Below are 21796 nucleotides of genomic sequence, written 5' to 3'. Positions count from 1 at the left end.
GGTATTTGTGGGAAAAGGATTCAGAGGATGCGAAGGGAAGTAGATGTCCACATTGAGTGGATGTGGAAAGAGCAACAGGAGAGGAGATGGGAGCAGAGTCTTCACTGGGTTGGATTGGATTTGATGTGGAAGGAAATTAAAGGCTCAGGATAAGATAATGTTGGACATGGACAGCAGCAGAAGAGGAAGAGAAATTTGGCAGTAGCAGGTTTACATTCTCACCAGCTGCTAACTCCCACCTAATCTCTTCCCCCTCCCCCCCGATGAAGCACTTGGTTCCTCCATCCATCTAGGACATCTGATCCCAGCCCTCCTCATGGTGTACAGGTTCCATGTGTAGAACCTCTTGAACCTAAGCACTATGAAGGTTAATCCAGCTCCTTTGAAAAGGCCAGCTCAGGGGCATTATTATTGTTACCAATCATGAAACAGGATTTAAGAAAACAAGAACTCCTGTGTTTATCCCATTTTTTTCCTCTGTGGCCAAAGTTCTGTCTGGCTGTGGAGGGAGGTTCTGTGGGCTTTATTATTCTTCAGAGTGCCAATCTCTGCTTAGCTCTTCCCCCTCATGTAACTGGCCAGATTCCAGGTGGAGAACACTTAGCAACTTGTTGCTATGGGAGGATTTTAGGCAGGTCTGTGGGGAGGCAGTCTGGGGTTGGGGAGGATTTCCTACAGTGGAAAGCAGGCTGAGACTGTTCACGTTGCTTCCTTCACTTATATTCCCCTTTTCCCCCACGTCACTCATTTGTTAAATTCTTGTCTTCAGTATGATTGTCAGGCCAGGGACCAGTGGAGGCTAGTGAGGAGTGGTATTGGGAAGTGCTGAGGGAGACAGTTAAAGAACTGAAAATGATACTGGTCCAGATTGTAGAGTAGGCTACAGAGGAGTACTAAAAGAAAGCAGGAATCTATGCTGACCAAGCAGTCCCCCATGCCAAGTTGTTGCAACTGGACTCAAAGGAGAGAGAGAGACCATTAGTATTTGTTCTTTCAAAATCCATCCGATTCCATAACAGATGTTCCTGGACACTAGCAGTTCAGGTTGCTGCCTCTAGGCAATATCCACTGTGTTTTCCTTTACAGAGTAGTGAGTGAAGCTCTTTGAGGTTGTTGCCATTCTGTGCATCTACCCATCAGCTTGCTCTTGGTCTATGGTGGCAACTGTATAGGTCTGGGAGAAATGCTGCAAATGACTGATTTCTTTTTGTTTCTTCATAGTTAACAAAGAAAGTGAACAACATAGAGACAAGCTGGGCCTTGGGTGCCACCTTTCACCTGCTGCAGTCTCTGGGGCTCTCCCATTGAGCCAGCACCCCCTACAGAAGATTGGCCTTTCCAGAAGGCAGAGAGGGCAAGTTCAAATTTCCAACTGCATAGCTCAGCAGGAGTCAGTCCTACAGGAAAACATGGATTGAAGCCATGGAATCAATTCCCCAAGGTCTAAGCAGTTCCCAACTGCAATGAGAGCAGCCACAGTAGGGTTTCTAAATAACTTCATTGCCGTAATGGATACAAAATCTGCCTCTTGAAAGCCAAAGAGCCTAAATTCCAACTGCGCAGCCTTGAAGTGGATTGTGCTTATAAGCAGCCCAGACACAGCTTCAGTGAATGGATTCATAGATGCCCCATTGTACCAGCAGTTCAGAGTGCTTGTCATGCCCTGGCAAATTACAGACCTTTGGCTGATGCTTGATTTTTACATGTAGAACTGAAGTTTGGCCCAGAGAATTTTTAAAAAATATAAATATTCAAACATAACACACGCATTCAATGCAGAGTGAAATCCCCAACATGTTGTAAACCTCAGTTTTCGATGTGTTAGCCCTTAAACTGCTTAATACTGAGGGCTTAACTTTTCAGGATTGGCCAGTTCCAAGGCAAGTGCTTCTTGGGCAGGTATGAGGGGGCTAGGGTGGCTGTCTTGGTCTAGAAGCCTGGGCCTCTCCCTCCCTGTTCTCCCCTCTGACCAGTCTTGAGTAAGACAGAACCAGCATGGAACCAAAAATCAGTTCTCTGTTCAGAGGATCCTGGTTATGGAGCTATGGTGAGACAAGAACAGATGGTTTTTCACTTACTTGAGGTGAAAGGGAGAGGAAAATGGGAGTAGAGGTAACTTGGTTCCTGTTCAAATTAGAATCAGACAGATCCTTCATTTCCCTCCTTCAGGTTTGTGTTTTAACCCACTGAACTTTAAGTCAATAATAGCAGGAACTATAATAATAATTTTGCAGGGTTGGGCTGATAACATAAGCCTAAGCTGGTGGGGGGGGGGGGGGAAGAGGAGAGAGAAGGAATGTGGCTGGCCCTTACAACCATACTCTTCGTACAAGACTCATGGCAAGTCCCTGCATTGGGGTAGAGAATGGTGTCTTAATATTTTATACAGTTGGTCTATAGAAACAGGGCACTTAAGGAAGGGGTTGTAGCTTCTCAGTATTTCCTCCATCCTCTCCCCCAACCCAGGCACTCTGGCATGACAATCCTCAGTTGTCTATTAGAGTGTTTCAAAAGTGGCAATTGTAATCTCTCCTATCCCCAATGCCTATGTGGAAGCAAAAGAGAGGTTTACATTTGGAAGCAAAAAGTGCGCTCATAAGATGGCCCATCACCCATCCCTGCAGAGGCTCTGTGCCAGCTTGCTTCTTCAGCACAGCCTGGCAGTGGCAGTCTTTTCCCTCTCATGTTAAACTGCCTGCCCCTTCTCTTCCGCCTGAGGTGAGGTAAAGCTCCCATAATGAGCTGAGAAATTCCCCTGCAACCTCTTAGTAAAACAGGCCAGTCCCTCTAGTGTAAAATACCTCAGAACTGGCCTGTGGTATATAAGGAATGCAAGAAACCTTTACCACCACATCCTCATGCGGAAATGACTGTCCTGGTATTATTTGCCAGAAGTAATGGCAGTACTGTCTATGCACACATTACTAGGAGTGCATGCATCTATTACTACCTATAAATCTTGCTTTCAGCAAACTTTTTCTGTGTTGGAATTTTCACTGACTACAAGATTGGATGAAGTGACCAATAGCCTGGCTAGATGACATCCAAGAACTAGCTATTTTAGTCATCCACTAATCTGAGCCCTTCCTGTGACACGTAGCCTAGTGCTGGTTCTAGACCTGACCTTGGGAGCAGAAATAAGGCCAGCTGCATCTAGAGCTGGAAGGCAACAGGAGGGAGTGACACAAGGGCAACAGAAGACCTACCACCATCTCCATATGTTCAAGCCCTTGGGAGAACTTGGGGAAAGGACTGATTGTGTGTGGGGAGTGGGGTAGACTAGAGAATAGCACAAGTACAGTTCAGAGTAAGCTTTCTTTCTGTGATTTAGTATCAAGCTCAGGCACTACAGACTCTGTTGGGAGAATTTGCTTTCTCTGTACCAAAGTTGCATTAAGTCTGGAATGCTCAGAGCATTGATCTTTCAGTTGTACAATTTAACTGAACCATTACTGCTGCTGCCAATCAAGGGCCCAATTGTGCAGTCCTTGCACAAAACTCTGCAGAATAGAATCCTAAATTTTCATCTGAATTATCCCAGAGGTGAGTTGGACTTCACCTGTTTCTTCAAGTCCCCATACCTACCCTAGTGCAATGAGATTTACTAATTAGCACAAAAGTAGCCTTGTAAGAGAAGGGGCCTGATCTGCATCATTGCTGGAGAGGAGAAAGTGCCTGGATAAAGGACATTGACTAAACAGAAGTGACTGTAGAGCTTAGGGCTATGTCTATACTAAGAGCTAGGGGTGTGATTCCCCTGCTCGTGTATACATATTCGTTGAGCTAGCAAGTGTATAAGTAGCAGTGTAGCTGTGGTAACAGCAGGGGAGTCATGGCTGAGACAGACAGACATAGTACAGAGCCGCCTAAAACCAGTGTGAGTATGTTCTTGGCATGGCTCAGCTGGGTCTCTGTCACTACCCGTGCTGTCGCTGCTACATTGTTATTTATACTCCCACTAGCTCAATGACAGCTTGTGTGAGTATGCATAAGCGAGCAGGAGAATCACACCCCTCGCTTGCAGTGTGGGCATCGCCTGAGAGAGTTTGCTTTCAGTCACAAACTGACATTTAAAGTTCCCTTTGTAATGTTAATTCCTGATATTAGTTAAATGTACATGATAGCACTGCTATAAAATATAAATCCAGTGCTCATGTTACTTAATGCTGTAATCCAGTTAATTGTCTAATGCAGGAGCCTGGTGTTTGGAACATTAAGACAAGGCCACTCAAATGCCTATTTTAGTAATTAAAAAGCTATTTTTAACAAAATGTTCTTGGATTCAAACCTTGGTGATGAAGTTTTCCTCCTTTCCTTTACACTGTTACTCCTCAGTACCAAAGAAATAGGATGGCACGCACAACCCTTAAGACTAGCCAGTTTCCTGAGAAGGGCCCTCCATTAGACACCCCTCAGCCCTCCCAAGAGGGGGTTGCCTGGGGAAGAGGAAGCAGGCTTGGGCTTACAGAGCCAGTCTTACCCTGAATTAGCTTCCCTGCTGCAAACCACACTCACCTCTGGCACCAGATCTTGCTCCAGAAGCTGGAGGCTGACAACCCAGAGGGAGAATCACATCAGCACCACAGTGCAGTACAGTGTAGGGAAAACAGTACATTTACTGCCTCTTCAACCTTAGGCTAAAAGGGCCACTGCTATATGAAAGCACGTAACAAAGATGATTCAGTGGCTGAAACTACTGGTGCCACAGGACAGGACTTGGTCCTTGGAGAGCAGAACAAACAGAACTTCAGCAAAGATGAGCGTATGTTGTAAGAAAAAATTTCATTCCTGTTTTTGTTATTCTTCAAAGACACTATTTAAATACACATTTCCAAACCAGACATGATACAGTCCCCACAGGGTTAAAGATCTCAGGTTCCCAGTCACTGGTGAACTGCAGCTCTAGCTAGATGGAGAAATTACTTACTGGCAAAGGACATAATTTGCTCCTAGAGAGGGAAAGGGGAAAAAACAAAAAAAACAAGTCACTCGTGAACCAGTGAGAGACACAAATATTTAGAAACAAAGCAGAGAATGCTGCTGCATCCTCCTTCACTCTACCCCATGGATACCATCTCTCATTTAAGGAAAGGAAGTGAAAAATCACTCAAGCCAAATACATCTTTGGATTGCCTCATTCACATGCCATTCGAACACAGCATGTCATTCCTACTGAATCTGCTTGTGACTCAGCTCATTGTATCATCATAAATTAATCTGTAGTATCCTAACAGTGCCTCTTACTTTGACTGGAGACAAGGCATTTGTTGTTTGTAATCCCCATGTCCTCAGCAGCACAAAGGGAGCGACACTTGTAGAGTAGAGTCTCTTTAACAAGTCGATGGCAGCCATTAAAGAGAGGTTATGCCTCTGACGGTCTGTCTCAAACTGTAAGAGGTGCTTTATGGAGCCTGGAAAAGAGGGGAGAATTAAATTGCAATCCTAACTGCTCATGGCACTGATATAATGAGCTCCACAGGGACCCAAAACACACATACCCACACACCAAATGATCTCTGCACCCTCTAGATTCATCTTAAAAAGGTGCTGTTCTGTCAGCAAATAGCAAGATCCAAGAGTTTCTTCTTGTTCCCTTCAGCAGCCCTTATTCCCACATCTCCTTACACCAGTGGTCAGCAGAATGGAACATTCTGTAAACTAGGCAACACAGGATGGGTTTTGGGAAGGGAAATGCACCCAGGAGCATCACTCTCTGACTGGTCCACAGATTAAGTTTGGACACCCCAGCTCCTTCCAGTTTATGAATATGCTGATTCATAACATGAATAAATGTGACACCAGTGTGCCCAGAGGTGGACAGGAAACAAACTGGGTCAATTCTTGCCCTGAAGAGCTCACTATCTAAAATAAAGTTCAGATATGCTAGGAGACTTGGAGAAGGGGATATTCAAATTATTGCCATAGATTATGTATCCTTACCCAGATCCTTCCCATTGAAGGCTGCTGTGCTGAGGTGATGTGTCAAGCATGCAATATCTCCAAAGCCCATATTTACACCTTGTCCTGCTAGTGGATGGACTCTGTGTGCTGCATCCCTAAGGGCAGAGCAGAGAGCATCTCAGATTCTAACCAGAGGAGAGCAGAGAGACAGTCCATGTTTTCCTTACCCACTAAGTCCCTGCACCCTCAGTGTAGAGCAGAGATTCTCAATCTTTTTCTTTGAGGCCCCCCCAAAATGCTATAAAAATTCCATGGCCCACCTGTGCTACAACTGCTGTTTTTCAGTAGATTAAAAGCCAGGGCCAGCATCAGGGGTAGCAAGCAGAGCAATTGCCCAGGGCCCCACCACCACAAGGGGCCCTGGAAAGCTAAGTTGCTCAGGCTTCAGCTTCGGCACCGGGCAGTGGGGCTTGGGATTGAGCTTTCTGCCCTGGGCCCCAGTGAGTATAGGGCTGGCCTGCTCTCTGGTTTATTTTGACGAACCCCCTGAAACCTGCTCGTGGCTCCCCAGGGGCCCAGGACCTCTGGCTGAGAGCTGCTGATATAGCACACACTTCAGCTCCTCGGTCTAATAAGCCCCTGTATAAACACACCTCATCTAACAAGTATCTGACATCTAATACCTCCCCACACTGTGCTCCACATACTCTGCCTGCCTTTTTTCTTGAAGAACCACTCCACGGCTTGAGACATAATCCACTTTCCACACCCTGCTGTGCCAGAGATGCTTCACTTCATTCCCCAAACACCATACCTTTTATGGAATCAGAAATGGCCTGTTTTCCTGTAAAAAACAGCCATGGCACCTACAGCCCCAATTAGCAATTTACCCAATAAGCGCCATCCGGTGCCGGACATATTCTGTGGCATGCCCCATTCCAAGGGGAAACACAGCTCGGCTCTTTGGCTCCACTTTGGCGATGCTTGGGGGCAGCTGGCGGGCTGCAGTGCCTGATGGCATCAGGAGAGAAATAGCAGATCGGAACATGGATCCAGCAGTATCAATAAAGTCCGAGTGGTGTAGGTTGCTCCACTGAATAACAATAAAGATTGATTTATATGGTGCCCCAAACCCCAAGGCTTCTGGGTGTCCCAACAAAATTACAAACACTGTTTTTTGTAGTGCCCACAACATACTAGGCACTGAACAAGCACAAGGAATGACATGATTCCCTGCCCTAAAGAGCACATTCTGCCTTTACTAACACCAAAAAGAAACATGGCCTAATAAATACCAGACTGATGCATAAATCAACAAAAGCCTCCAAATACACAGTTCTAACCACTCAGCAAACAAAATCATCCTCATTATGGCCTAGGAGACCATCTTAGACAGAGAAAAGCCTGCCCCTCCTATCATTTTGAAAAGTAATTCACTCTCCATTACTATCTCCACTAAAAGAAAAGGAGTACCCGTGGCACCTTAGAGACTAACAAATTTATTAGAGCATAAGCTTTCGTGAGCTACAGCTCACTTCATCGGATGTAGCTCACGAAAGCTTATGCTCTAATAAATTTGTTAGTCTCTAAGGTGCCACAAGTACTCCTTTTCTTTTTGCGAATACAGACTAACAGGGCTGCTACTCTGAAAACTGTAAGGAGAGTGATCACTTAAGATAAGCCACCAGCGGGGGGGGGGGGGAAGAGAACCTTTCATGGTGACAAGCAGGTAGGCTAATTCCAGCAGTTAACAAGAATATCAGAGGAACAGTGGGGGGTGGGGTGGGAGGGAGAAATACCATGGGGAAATAGTTTTACTTTGTGTAATGACTCATCCATTCCCAGTCTCTATTCAAGCCTAAGTTAATTGTATCCAGTTTGCAAATTAATTCCAATTCAGCAGTCTCTCGTTGGAGTCTGTTTTTGAAGCTTTTTTGTTGAAGGATAGCCACCCTCAGATCTGTAATCGAGTGACCAGAGAGATTGAAGTGTTCTCCAACTGGTTTTTGAAGGTTATAATTCTTGACGTCTGATTTGTGTCCATTCATTCTTTTACGTAGAGACTGTCCAGTTTGGCCAATGTACATGGCAGAGGGGCATTGCTGGCACATGATGGCATATATCACATTGGTAGATGCGCAGGTGAACGAGCCTCTGATAGTGTGGCCGATGTGATTAGGCCCTATGATGGTGTCCCCTGAATAGATACGTGGACAGAGTTGGCAACGGGCTTTGTTGCAAGGATAGGTTCCTGGGTTAGTGGTTCTGTTGTGTGGTTGCTGGTGAGTATTTGCTTCAGATTGGGGGGCGGTCTGTAAGCAAGGACTGGTCTATCTCCCAAGATCTGAGAGAGCGATGGCTCGTCCTTCAGGATAGGTTGTAGATCCTTGATGATGCGTTGGAGAGGTTTTAGTTGGGGGCTGAAGGTGATGGCTAGTGGCGTTCTGTTGTTTTCTTTGTTGGGCCTGTCCTGTAGTAGGTGACTTCTGGGTACTCTTCTGGCTCTGTCAATCTGTTTCTTCACTTCAGCAGGTGGGTATTGTAGTTGTAGGAATGCATGATAGAGATCTTGTAGGTGTTTGTCTCTGTCTGAGGGGTTGGAGCAAATGCGGTTATATCGTAGCGCTTGACTGTAGACAATGGATCGAGTGGTATGATCTGGATGAAAGCTAGAGGCATGTAGGTAGGAATAGCGGTCAGTAGGTTTCCGATATAGGGTGGTGTTTATGTGACCATCGCTTATTAGCACCGTAGTGTCCAGGAAGTGGATCTCTCGTGTGGACTGGTCCAGGCTGAGGTTGATGGTGGGATGGAAATTGTTGAAATCATGGTGGAATTCCTCAAGAGCTTCTTTTCCATGGGTCCAGATGATGAAGATGTCATCAATGTAGCGCAAGTAGAGTAGGGGCATTAGGGGACGAGAGCTGAGGAAGCGTTGTTCTAAGTCAGCCATAAAAATGTTGGCATACTGTGGGGCCATGCAACATTTTTATGGCTGACTTAGAACAACGCTTCCTCAGCTCTCGTCCCCTAATGCCCCTACTCTACTTGCGCTACATTGATGACATCTTCATCATCTGGACCCATGGAAAAGAAGCTCTTGAGGAATTCCACCATGATTTCAACAATTTCCATCCCACCATCAACCTCAGCCTGGACCAGTCCACACGAGAGATCCACTTCCTGGACACTACGGTGCTAATAAGCGATGGTCACATAACCTCCACCCTATATCGGAAACCTACTGACCGCTATTCCTACCTACATGCCTCTAGCTTTCATCCAGATCATACCACTCGATCCATTGTCTACAGCCAAGCGCTACGATATAACCGCATTTGCTCCAACCCCTCAGACAGAGACAAACACCTACAAGATCTCTATCATGCATTCCTACAACTACAATACCCACCTGCTGAAGTGAAGAAACAGATTGACAGAGCCAGAAGAGTACCCAGAAGTCACCTACTACAGGACAGGCCCAACAAAGAAAACAAGAGAACGCCACTAGCCATCACCTTCAGCCCCCAACTAAAACCCCTCCAACGCATCATCAAGGATCTACAACCTATCATCCTGAAGGATGACCCATCACTCACAGATCTTGGGAGACAGGCCAGTCCTTGCTTACAGACAGCCCCCCAATCTGAAGCAAATACTCACCAGCAGCCACACACCACACAACAGAACCACTAACCCAGGAACCTATCCTTGCAACAAAGCCCGTTGCCAACTCTGTCCACATATCTATACAGGGGACACCATCATAGGGCCTAATCACATCAGCCACATTATCAGAGGCTCGTTCACCTGCGCATCTACCAATGTGATATATGCCATCATGTGCCAGCAATGCCCCTCTGCCATGTACATTGGCCAAACTGGACAGTCTCTACGTAAAAGAATGAATGGACACAAATCAGACGTCAAGAATTATAACCTTCAAAAACCAGTTGGAGAACACTTCAATCTCTCTGGTCACTCGATTACAGACCTAAGAGTGGCTATCCTTCAACAAAAAAGCTTCAAAAACAGACTCCAACGAGAGACTGCTGAATTGGAATTAATTTGCAAACTGGATACAATTAACTTAGGCTTGAATAGAGACTGGGAATGGATGAGTCATTACACAAAGTAAATCTATTTCCCCATGGTATTTCTCCCTCCCACCCCACCCCCCACTGTTCCTCTGATATTCTTGTTAACTGCTGGAATTAGCCTACCTTGCTTGTCACCATGAAAGGTTTTCCTCCTTCCCCCCCCTGCTGCTGGTGATGGCTTATCTTAAGTGATCACTCTCCTTACAGTGTGTATGATAAACCCATTGTTTCATGTTCTCTCGTGTGTGTGTGTGTGTGTGTGTGTGTGTGTGTGTGTGTGTGTAAATCTCTCCTCTGTTTTTTCCACCAAATGCATCCGATGAAGTGAGCTGTAGCTCACGAAAGCTTATGCTCTAATAAATTTGTTAGTCTCTAAAGTGCCACAAGTACTCCTTTTCTTTTTGCGAATACAGACTAACACGGCTGCTACTCTGAAACCTAGTGTTAAGAATGTCAGCCTGTAACTGCACTAATGAAAAAGTGAATACAAATCAGTAAAAGTAAAGTCGTAATAGGCTTTCAAGGCTTGTGCATTTAAATCAGACACTTTACCTACTAGTTATACAGCTGGTTAGTATCCATACAAGTTCACAAGTATTGATTATAGCAGGCAAAAGAGAGAGCCTATACTTTTCTATTTGAGCAAGGTAAGATATGTACTAATCAACAAATAAAAAAATATTCAAAGCCCAAAAGCTACCTTAATGCAAATTAACCAGATCTGAATGACAGAAGAGTCACAAGTCCGAGCATACAGTGAATGCACACAAGACTAAAATGAAGAATTCTTAATTAAAGGGCAAGTTAGACTTTGTGGAAAATAAACTGGAACTGAAAAGTAGTAGGCTTGTGGGCCTCCCAGGAATTCCTGCATTGACTAAGAGGTGTTAGAGCCTTGGGAGTGCATGAGTTAGGATAGTCAAAGGAAGTGCCATGTCAAAGCACAACTGCACTGTAAAAATGCACTCACAGGTTTTGCATACAAATTTTGTTTGGCTTATTTTTATATAAATATATGTGGAAAAAATAGTGGGGAAGGAAGTGTGTCTAGAATTACAGGGCGAGATTCTGTAGGAAACTGAAGAGGAGCTGCTGTCCACAACAAAAGGACCATGTATATCTTTCTCTTCAGAGGTTTCCAGTTCAAGAACTAACCAGGCTCAACCTGTTCAGCTTTTAAAATGAGGACCAGATCAGACCTAACCATGTAATGTTTTTCAGCACACACTAGCATGCTTTTCTTCCAAGTCAACTTACTGCAACTTCCATAATACATTAATTATGTTAGGTCCATACATGTCAGAACAACAGTGGTCAATTCCAGATTCATCACAGGAAGACGCAAGTCTTCCATAATGCACTTACCTGCACTGGTATCCCATGAGAGGGACATTTCTTCCCACCCTGAAATCCTGGTCATTACACCGAAGGAGGAGGATTGACAGTCCTTATTTTACTCTAGCTAGTGTCACTGCAGAAGCTATTCTTATTTAGACAGGCATCTAATGATTTTTGAACCTTATTAATATGTTCCATTAATAAATATTACACTTTACTCATTTTAAAGTTGCCATCTTAATTTCACTGAGTACTTTTTGTATAATAGGATGGAGTAAACAGGGACCAAAATGGCCACCATTCTTTAATTTACAGAAGTCCATCTTATCACAGCAAGAAAGTCAGCTCTGCATCCTCATGAAATGATGATACTCACAAAGGCAGAGTTGATGGTGTCCACAAAGCTTTCCTCATCCATACTAAGAAGCTGTGATGCATGTTCATGAGATGTGGACCAAACCAAAGAGCTGGCAGTGTCAGAGAGCTGATCCAAGAGAACCATAAGAGTCAGTATCAAGAGAGAAAAATAACCTGTTCAAGGCTCCCCAACATGCCAATCCAGGAAAGGGCCCGGGCCCAGGCCCCACCCACACGCTAATTCGGACCAGGGCTTTCATTCCACCTATCCCAGAATCAATACGTGCAAGGGGCTCCATACCCATAAAAGCTAACAGGCAGGAAATAGGAAAAATAAATAAGAATTAGAGGGGGGGAAAACTACAGACAGAGAGGTCAAGAGTCATAGAAAGGAGGAAAAGTCTAGAGGCAAGACAGAGGCAATGTAACTAGGCACTCAAAGGTAAAAGAAAGGTGATTAGAAATAAACAGACCAAAAAGTTAAAGATGGGTAAGTCACTGCCTCTTACCGGGAGAAGAGCAATTGGCCCTGAAGGGAGGAATCTCTGCCATGCTACATTGTTGTCTGTGGCCTATAACATGGAGAAACAGGAGGACTGATGAGAACTGCTGATCTTGCATCACCTACTTAACCTGCGCAGACACTGCAGCTCAGGAACTTGCAGGATCTCACCTCAGACAAGAGCAGAGTAGCAACCACAGCTGACTGATCATATTGATAGTGGATGTTCTGAATTCCAGCTGCTTTCCGGACCATGGAGTTCTGACCATCTGCACCAATCTGTAAGGGGATGAGAAACAAGGAAACCTAGTCAACGGCTTTAGAAAAAAAAAAAGGATTCCAGCCCTTATTATCTGCAGTGAGTAGCTAACTCAAAGTAGCAAAGGCCTCCCATTTGCACTTGGATATGTGGTTTCTTTTAAATAAATCAGAATACTGCAACAAGAGGGAGCCTCTTTAGCCCTACTCTAATTCAGTAGAGTCCTCTTCAGCTAGCCACAAAGAAGGCTACCGACATTAACCCTTAGTATCTGACACAGTCAGCAGCTCACCTCACTCAAACCCTCTCCACTGATGGAGCAGCACCACACACGAAATCAGAACTAAATCCATTAGAAAGAACTTGGCAAGAGATGGTGCCTGATCAACAGAAAATGGAAGTTTAGTTACCAGCAGTTTGGTCTCTAGTCTGCGTCCATCAGCTAAGTCAATTTTGACCCAAGGGCTTGTGTCAGAGAGATGACAGGAAAGGGGCCAGGTATACCCAATTGCTCTGCTCCTGTAGAGAACCTCCACCTGATCTGATAGAACACAACATAGCAGGGTCACAGCATGATACAGACATGAGAAAAGGAAAGTTACAAAAGAGAGCAAAAGGCAAGACAACTAGGCAACACAATGACTCAGAGCTGACCCCACCAACACCTACCCTTCAGGCAGAATGAAGCAATCTAGGCACTTGTATTGCCCCCATCATTGCCCCCATCACTGCAGAGTCTGATCACCTCCCAAATAGCTGGGGGGGGGGGGGAGTTAAATATGCTTCACAACAAAACATAAGATACCACAGTGAGTGCACGTGTGAAGTCTAGGAAAGGACACAGGATAGAAGGCTTAGATAAAGTTCCACCAAGAACAAGTACCTCTTCCTAACCCAGAGGGACTGACTTCTCCATAAACCTCCGAGTTATCTGCTGAATGGATTTCCTCCCTCTCTCTTCCCCTGTTCCACAGCTCCCTGCTGAATACAACTCACTGAGAGCTCCCACACTGTGAATAAAAAATGAAAGCAATTATCGCCTACCTGACACTGCATCTAACTGTTTGGTTAGAGCAGACATAATGACATTGTTCTCCACTACATAACCCATGTCTTCTAAGTTGTTTTTATCAAAGATTATCATGGCTTCTGAACAGGCATCCCATACCTATTAGGGGGAAGACAGAAAATATTATCACACAGCATAGACTCAGCAAGCATTGTTCAGCTCCATCAGAAACTGCCCACAACTCTCCTTTAACAGGGAAAGGTGATGGGCAATCATCCCTCCAGCTGTTAACATCAGGAGCTTGAGAGAGGACATAGAAAAGTGAGAAAGTCTCCTAGGACAGTGGTTCTCAAACTTTTGTACTGGGGACCCCTTTCACCTAGCAAGCTTCCAAGTCCAACCCCCCTTAAGTTAAAAAACTTTTTGGTATTTTTAACACCATAATAAATGCTGTAGGAAAAGCAGGGTTTGGGGTGGAGGCTGGCAGCTCGCAACCCCTCATGTAATATCCTTGTGACCCCCTGAGGGGTCCCGACCCCCAGTTTGAGAACCCCTGTCCTAGGAAGACTCCCACTCCCTATTCAAGCCCAAATTAATGGTGTTAAGTTTGCAATTGAATTGTAGCTCTGCAGTTTCTCTTTGAAGTCTGTTTTTGAAGTTTTTGTTGAAGGATGACTAATTTTAAATCTGTTATTGAATGTCCAGGGGGATTGAAGTGTTCTCCTACTGGCTTTTGTATGTTAACATTCCTGATGTCTGATATCAGACATTAATTTGGGCTTGAATAGGGACTGGGAGCAACTGGCTCACTACAAAGCAATTTTCCCTCTCTTGGTATTGACACCTCCTCCTCAGTTATTGGGAGTGAACCACATCCACCCTGACTGAATTGGCTTTGTCAGCACTGGTTCTCCATTTGTAAGGTAACTCCCTTCTCTTCATGTGCCACTATATTTATGCCTGCATCTGTAATTTTCACTCCATGCATCTGAAGTGGGTTTTTTTTTTTTTACCCACAAAAGCTTATGCCCAAATAAATCTGTTAGTCTTTAAAATGCCACTGGACTCCTTGTTGTTTTTGTGAATACAGACTAACATGGCTACCCCTCTGATTCTAGGAAGACTGTCACACCAAGAATACAACAAGCTTAGTCAGTGTGTCCTGTTTCTCTCCAAAGAGGAAACAAATCTTGGGCCATTAGAGGTAAATATTTCTGAGAATTCTAGTTATGTTAGCAGAAACAGACAGACTGCATTCATGGCAGTGAGTCAGGCACCTGCATCCGCCGGAAGGGTTTGAATCGCAGGCTGCAGACATGATCCCAGGCACCAAAACCTAAAAGAGAGAGAAGGACCCACAACATGAAGAGAAACCAGTCACAATGAGACCAACAGACTCAGATTCACTTTCCTCTCTCTCTCCCCTCGATCCCCTACTGAGCAACACTCTTCCAGCCTATCCATAGGCTCTACTTTCTCCACCTGCATACAGAGCTGGGTCTGTCTAGGTTCTTATAAGGCTCTCACACCACTCTTGATACTGATGCAAGACAGGAGGAAAGATCCACCTGCCTAGGGTCAGTGAAGGCTTGACTTCAGGAATTCAATGTAGCATACAGTCAGCTCTCACTACATATACTTAGGCTCTAAGCTGGGGGCACAGGAGGGAGGGAAAGGCTCAAGGACACAGTTGATTAAAACACTTTTTTCATCATTAGAATGAAGGGTTCAGATCTGCCTGTAGCCACACATCAGATTCTCTCAGCAGCCCATGAGTTCCCCTTCTCCTCTATCCCTGAAGACTATATCATCCTTCCTGTTAATGAGGCTTGCAACTTCAGTGTCACATTAGACGAGGGGTGGGCAAACTATGGCCCGCGGGCCAGATCCGCCCTGCCAGCTGTTTTAAGCCAGCCCTCGAACTCACACTGGGGAGTGGAGTCTGGGGCTTGCCCCGCTCTGGCACTCCAGCCACAGCACAAGATTGGGGACCACTCCACACAGCTCCCGGAAGCAGCAGCATGGCCGTACTCTGAACCCCTCGATCCCAGCCCAGAGCACCCTCATGCACCCCAAACTCCTCATCCCCATCCCCACCCCAGAGCCCACACCTCCCGCTAGAGACCTCACCACACCCCACTACCCCGCTCCAGAGCCTCCTCCCACACCCTGAATGCCTCATTTCTGGCCCCACCCCGGAGCCCACGCGCCCAACCAGAGCCCACACCCCCTCCTGCACCCCAACCCCAATTTTATGAGCATTCATGGCCCGCTATACAATTTCTATTCCCAGATACGGCCCTCGGGCCAAAAAGTTTGCCCACCCCTGCGTTAGATTCTTCCTCCTGCCACCCACCCAAGCCAGCACCAAGTCCTGTAAGTTTTTCCTTCACAACTACTTTAAAATATCATTTTCTTTTCCTAAAATCCTTGTCCAGGACTTGGTCATCTCTCACTTCAGTATCTGCAACTCCAGATGTACACCCAACTCTCATCATATGAACACCTGCTTGCTTTTCTCCTGCCTTCCACACATTGTTTCAAAACTCTGCATGACTCTCCCATTGCTTACATCTCAGCCCCCATTTCCTCCAGTTGCCTGTGCTTCTCCAAAGCCTCTCTCCTAATCTACCCCTCTGTACCATTTTCAAACTCTCCTTTCTGCCCCTTCCTCCCTGCTTTCCTTCCCTCACCCCACTCCAAGCATCAGCCAGCCTCCCCTCAGCCAAATACTTCCACAGAACATGGTGATTCTGTGAAATGGCCACCATCAAAAGGAAGCAGAAAAAAAATAACTTTTTACACCACTCAAACTGGATTTCCCAAACTCTGGTCATCTAGGGTAGTGCTCATCTGCACGTTGTACTTCAGATCTTAAGCTCCTTGGTGCAGTCACCCTTTTTGTGTCATAGTGCTGAGCGTGTTAACAGTGTTCAGCAAATAATTGATAATATAAGCATTGCATGAGAGCTGGAGAAGGTCATTTTGTCCATACTCTCGGGGCCACTTCACACCAGCCCAAACTGAGTTATCCCACCTTCATCAGCCTGTATGTTGAACCTAACTCGTTTCAATGCACGACTTGTGTTTAATGTATAAATGATCTGGAGAGGAAAGGGGATGGTTCATCTATATACAGGAGGAAATAAAATTCAGAAGCCATTCTAGAGAATAGAAGGAGAGGGCTGAGAAGTTCTACATTCAGTGCAGAGAATGATGAAGTAACAAGGACAGTGGAACATCAAAGAGAATCCCCTAAGTGAGAGTGGACACAAACCATTCAGGGTAAAGATTCAGGAGTGGGTGGGGAAGAGAATTTTCACTTCATTCAAAAATTCCGTGTTCAAATAGGACATGAGAGGGTTCTGCTACAGAAAGTGAAATTACAGATACTATGAAATTAAGCACAGGAGCATTAACTTCTTAACTGTCTCTATAAACAAATACAAAGTGAACTAGAAATTAAATAAAAAGAAAAGGAGTACTTGTGGCACCTTAGAGACTAACAAATTTATTAGAGCATAAGCTTTCGTGAGCTACAGCTCAAATGCATCCGATGAAGTGAGCTGTAGCTCACGAAAGCTTATGCTCTAATAAATTTGTTAGTCTCTAAGGTGCCACAAGTACTCCTTTTCTTTTTGCGAATACAGACTAACACAGCTGCTACTCTGAAACCTAGAAATTAAATGATTCTCTGAATCAGAGATGGGAGGATCATCAATGGTACGGATACTACTGCATCTCATGTTCCCAAAAGTTGTGATATGTAATCTGATAACTAAGGAGGCAATGGTGAAATATTTTGTTTAAGGATATGAATAGGGTTGGGCACTTGACCAGTCCAAAAATAACTGACAATATTTGACTGGTCAATTGATCAATGTCAAAAATGGTCAAATATTTAAAAAAAACCCAAACACTAATTTATTAAAACAGTAATAAAAAGTTTCCAATAGGCTTAGCTTTAGATAGATTATGCCTAATTACAACAATCAAGTTACTTAACTGAGTTATTTTAACTCAGAAAAATGCGAAACATAATGAAACTAAGTTCTAAAAAAATGAAAGACTGGGACCATGATGCAGTCAAGAAGGTAGGCCACCACCTTCATCAGGACACTTTTGCTGGAATGTTTGATCCTGGTCAAATAATAGAAGGTTAACAGACAATATTTAACCAGCCAACTGACCATCTTGCCAAGCCTAGATATGAGAAATGACAAATAACGGAAGATTTGCAGAAATTATCTGCTACAGACCCCATAACTGAAGGGCAGCAAGAGTCAGAAATTCCTCAACCAACTATTGTGAAGTCAAAAAGTGAACGGTGATATACTCAGAAGAAGGGATTTTTGTTTCAATTGGATACTGTGTTCTTCTCTCAGTTCTAAACCTAAACCATTGTGTACTGTTGCTCTGCAAATGCTGAATAGGTCCATCCTTCTACTTCAAAGATGGCTGTTTCAGGGATGGGTGAAGTGATTTCTGTTTGTTAAATGTTTTGGGATTAGAGCTGGTTGAATTTTTTTCTGTCAATGTGTGGGGAGGGGGCAGGGGAGATTAAGAAAAATGGCTTTCTGAAAAATTGTCAAACAGTTCAAAATTTTTGATCAAAACAAACTGAAAAACATTGCCTCATTTTAATACAATACATTTTTGTTTTTTTGTTATTTTTAGTCCCTCCCTTTCCTACTGAAAGAAAGTTTTTTGTTTGGTTGGGTGGATTTTTTTGGAATTGGGAAAAAAAGTGTCCATAAAAAAAACTGCAAAAAAAAAGTTTTGTTCCATTCAAAAATGTTTACAGAAAATACTTCAATTTTTACACCAGACTTATTTGGGATCCTTTGTAATGAAAGGCACCATGAAAACGTCAGAGGTGGTAGAAAAGAGGGCAAGAGAGAGAACAGAATTACCAGAATTGGAATTTGGACAGGACCCAGAGATATTCCTGCTCTTGGCCCGGATGCCATAGGATAATGGTCAGAATCTCAGTTGTGTGTCTCATAATTGTAACTCCAGCAGCACTGAGCCCCTGCTCCAGGCTGGAGAATTAGTTCAGCAGCAACTCAGAGCAAATTACCAACACCATTTTCTGGAGTACCTGGGTTGTTCTTGGAGTTCACACATCCACATCCTAACCACACCTAACACTACTTAGTTTACAAATAAGTAGTATGGCTTCAAGCAAGTAAGGTTAGGGTGCATGAACCAGCCTAAAATCTTCCCACCTACCTAAATATTCATGCTGTGAAAAGCAAGAAGAAAGGGAATAAAAGGTTTGGAGGAGCCAACTCCGTGCTGTGTACCAGAAAGCAGATACAAGACTATTTCAGAACCAGGCTGTGAAATTAGTTTTTTGTGGCTGCAAACCTCAGTCCAGTTACCCAGGGGTGGAGAAGCCTTCACACCTCAAAATCCACCACCATCACCATCAACACTAACTGTCCCTCTTGCATCCGATGAAGTGAGCTGTAGCTCACGAAAGCTTATGCTCTAATAAATTTGTTAGTCGCTAAGGTGCCACAAGTACTCCTTTTCTTTTTGCGAATACAGACTAACACGGCTGCTACTCTGAAACCTGTCCCTCTTGCTGGCTTCTCAGCAGAGAAGTGTAAGACTGAATGGGCCCAAGAGACTGAACTATGCTGCAGAACCAATTCCTCCAAGGCAGGGGTGTAATACATAGACTAGGGAACAGTGCAAGAAGCTTCCTTCACACAACCCAGGCTGTATCTGTTCTGTAGAAAGAATACTCTAGGGCTGTCACTTGAAGATCTTTCACTAGCACTGAAGTCTCACAGAAATCTACACAAAATGAACAAAGATCCCAGAACAAGAAGTCATGCCCCTAACCTAGAAAATTCAGAATGCACGGCTGTAAGAAATGGAGAGTAGGAATCAGCCAAGTCAGTTTAAGAACAACAGTCCCAATCTGAAAAATTCTCAAGGACCTCACAAAAATAAAGCCAGTTCCAGTTTCAGATTAAAGTGTTATACAGAAAGAACAAAAGAACTGTACTCACTGCTCAGAAGGGTGGCTGAACCAGGGGAGATGGAACTGACCCTGTTACTGTAACTCTCAGGCAAACGGTCAGACACTTTCCTAGGGCCAGCTTCCAGTAACAGGATTTTCTTCTCACGGAAGTGGACATCATGTCCTGCAAAAGGCAAACATTTATTAAGATACTTTTAATAAAAATTCATTTCTTTATTTATATATCAAGAACTCCCATGCACTTTGCAATGAGACACACAAATAAAATTCCCTACAGGGAAAAGCATATACAACACAGATTTCTAACTAGGTAAATACAGATTTAATACTATGGAGGCACTGTTCGCAACTCCATATTTAAGGTTTAAAATCTGTTTTGCAATTAAAGCAAGGAGTCAACCTGTTTTGTATGAAAAACTACAGCCTACTCCCCAGACTTGCAGCACTTACTTGGTTGAGTACAGAACAAATTTTCTTAAAGTTTACAAGTAAATCCGTTAGTTTCTGATTTAAAATTAATTAAGAACCAAATTCTTTAAGAAATTTAGCATCCGTGAGCATCTTTTCTTTGTCCCAAATGATCTTAACGATGGAATAACCCAGGCACTTCAAACTTTTCACATAGTTAAAATCTGAACTCTTTTGCACAGGCTATACTTGAAAAAAATAAGGTAATGGCAATTAAATAAAAAAATAAATAAAAAATGGCAATTAAACTAAGATATTAATTATTATTGTATTTAATTGTTATGGTTATATAGGCTACAATTAGGCTCAGGAAATCCATAAACGGGGTCACTGACATTAAAAATAACTTGTCCAATCACTACTCTTCCTCTACAGCTAATTTGCATGCAACAGTTCTAGTGGCTGTAATGACTCAGTAGTCCACTCTCCTTCATACACTTATCAAGAATAGTTCTTACTGGTAAGTTACTTTGCCCAACTGTTACTGCTTTTTAAAAGTTCCATGGCTGCATATGAGCTTTGGGGATCAGCGCTTAAAAGGCTCCCTGCAGCACAGCTGCCTCAGCTCCACTGCACAATGAAGTACCACTCGGAAGAGGCAGGGATGTAAAGGGAGTCTTTAAAAGATATTTGGACATGGGGACTGCTCCCCTTCACGTAGGGCCGGTCTCACACAGCCCTTTGAATCTATAAGTAGATTTCAAATTAAGAGCCAGGTTCACCAGTACATTTCAACTTGCCCTACTTCCAAATATTAACAATAGCACAATTATCTCTTCCCACCCCGCCCCCCCAACAAAAAAAAAAAAAAGGAAGATAAACAGGACCAGTGAAAACAGTCAGCTACCAGCTGGAATAATAAGCTACCACTTATTTAAGAACAAAAATTAAGGGAATGAATAGGCTTAAAATAGTGGACTTGTTTTAAATTAATGAAAAAGAATTAAGTGAAAATGTGTAGGCTACTGCTGTATAGTTTCAAACAGAGATTCTCCTTTTCTTACCCACAATAAATTGCCACTTCTCAATGAAAGCTTTTTTTCATAGGAAGTGTAATGACTGCCCTAACTAAATGAGAGACAACTCCATTTTAGGCCTGGTCTACACACAGTATAGAGTTATGGGTGTGATCCCCCCCCCCCCGCAGTAGATCAGCACAACCCTTATAAGAGATACACTTATACTCCCCATATAGGTTACTTCCCTTCTCCCTTTACACGTTACACCCCTATAAGCATCTGTATCCGGAGATAGCAGTGTACCCGCTTTGAGAGGTGATGGGGAGCGTTGTACCGTTTCAACGCTACCAGCAGAGCTTGGACGAGTCTCAACCCGGGCACCACAAACCACTGTCGAGCCCCAGGTCTTGATGGAGTCTAGGCCAGGGTCCTCCCGCTGCCCCAACCCCCTCCTCCGCCCGCGGGAGGGGCAACCACCGCTGGGCTCTGAGGCTTTTCTGGTCACATTCACGACCAGTCAGAACCGGGGCCCGGCAGGGCCACTCATCGGGACACGCTCTAACCCCACAGCAAAGAGGGCGGACCGACCCGCCCACAGCCCAGGTGAGCGCGACAAGGCCTTACCCAGCGCCGCGGCCATAGCGCTCCCGACCATCCCCCCGCCCGACACCACCACATCATACACCGGCCCGGTGCCTACAGCCCGCACCGGGGCCCTCCACGCCAGGACCGCGGCTCGCCCAGCCCAGAGCCCTCCTCTAAGACCACAACCACCCGCAGACACCCACACCGCCATCACTGCGGAAGTGACGGGACCCAGCACCATAACAACCGCCCAAAACGGAAGTGACAAAACAAGTGCCGTGACAACGCGTGTGCCAACAGCCGCCGTGCCGGCACAGCAACTC

At 44.5% G+C, this 21796-nt stretch overlaps 2 protein-coding genes and 1 long non-coding RNA gene across 3 annotated transcripts in view; 2 read left to right on the top strand and 1 right to left on the bottom strand.

The window, feature by feature from the left end:
- ENTPD5 (ectonucleoside triphosphate diphosphohydrolase 5 (inactive)) overlaps positions 1-5097 on the top strand; it is a 39800-nt gene extending 34703 nt beyond the window's left edge. The window contains 1 exon segment of the mRNA XM_038406432.2: positions 1222-5097. Coding sequence (XP_038262360.1) covers positions 1222-1308 — 87 coding nt within the window. The 3' untranslated portion in view covers positions 1309-5097.
- On the bottom strand, positions 4764-21746 carry COQ6 (coenzyme Q6, monooxygenase). The gene is made up of 12 exons (XM_038406431.2): positions 21513-21746; positions 19490-19624; positions 14744-14802; positions 13502-13625; positions 12868-12998; positions 12370-12477; positions 12206-12268; positions 11716-11823; positions 6792-6994; positions 5941-6056; positions 5245-5411; positions 4764-4949 (listed from the first exon to the last, which is right to left on the bottom strand). Exons 1-12 carry the CDS (start codon positions 21712-21714, stop codon positions 4920-4922), a joined length of 1446 nt encoding a protein of 481 aa, XP_038262359.1. The 5' UTR covers positions 21715-21746; the 3' UTR covers positions 4764-4919.
- On the top strand, positions 6352-12685 carry LOC122460557. The gene is made up of 3 exons (XR_006281931.1): positions 6352-6542; positions 10459-10461; positions 12675-12685. It is a non-coding gene; the product is annotated as an uncharacterized LOC122460557 (long non-coding RNA).
- Positions 21747-21796: the final 50 nt, after the last annotated feature.

The sequence above is a fragment of the Dermochelys coriacea genome, chromosome 6 (genome assembly GCF_009764565.3).
Source record: "Dermochelys coriacea isolate rDerCor1 chromosome 6, rDerCor1.pri.v4, whole genome shotgun sequence".
Classification (NCBI taxonomy): Eukaryota; Metazoa; Chordata; order Testudines; family Dermochelyidae; genus Dermochelys; species Dermochelys coriacea.
This window is presented reverse-complemented; position numbering and strand designations above follow the sequence as displayed.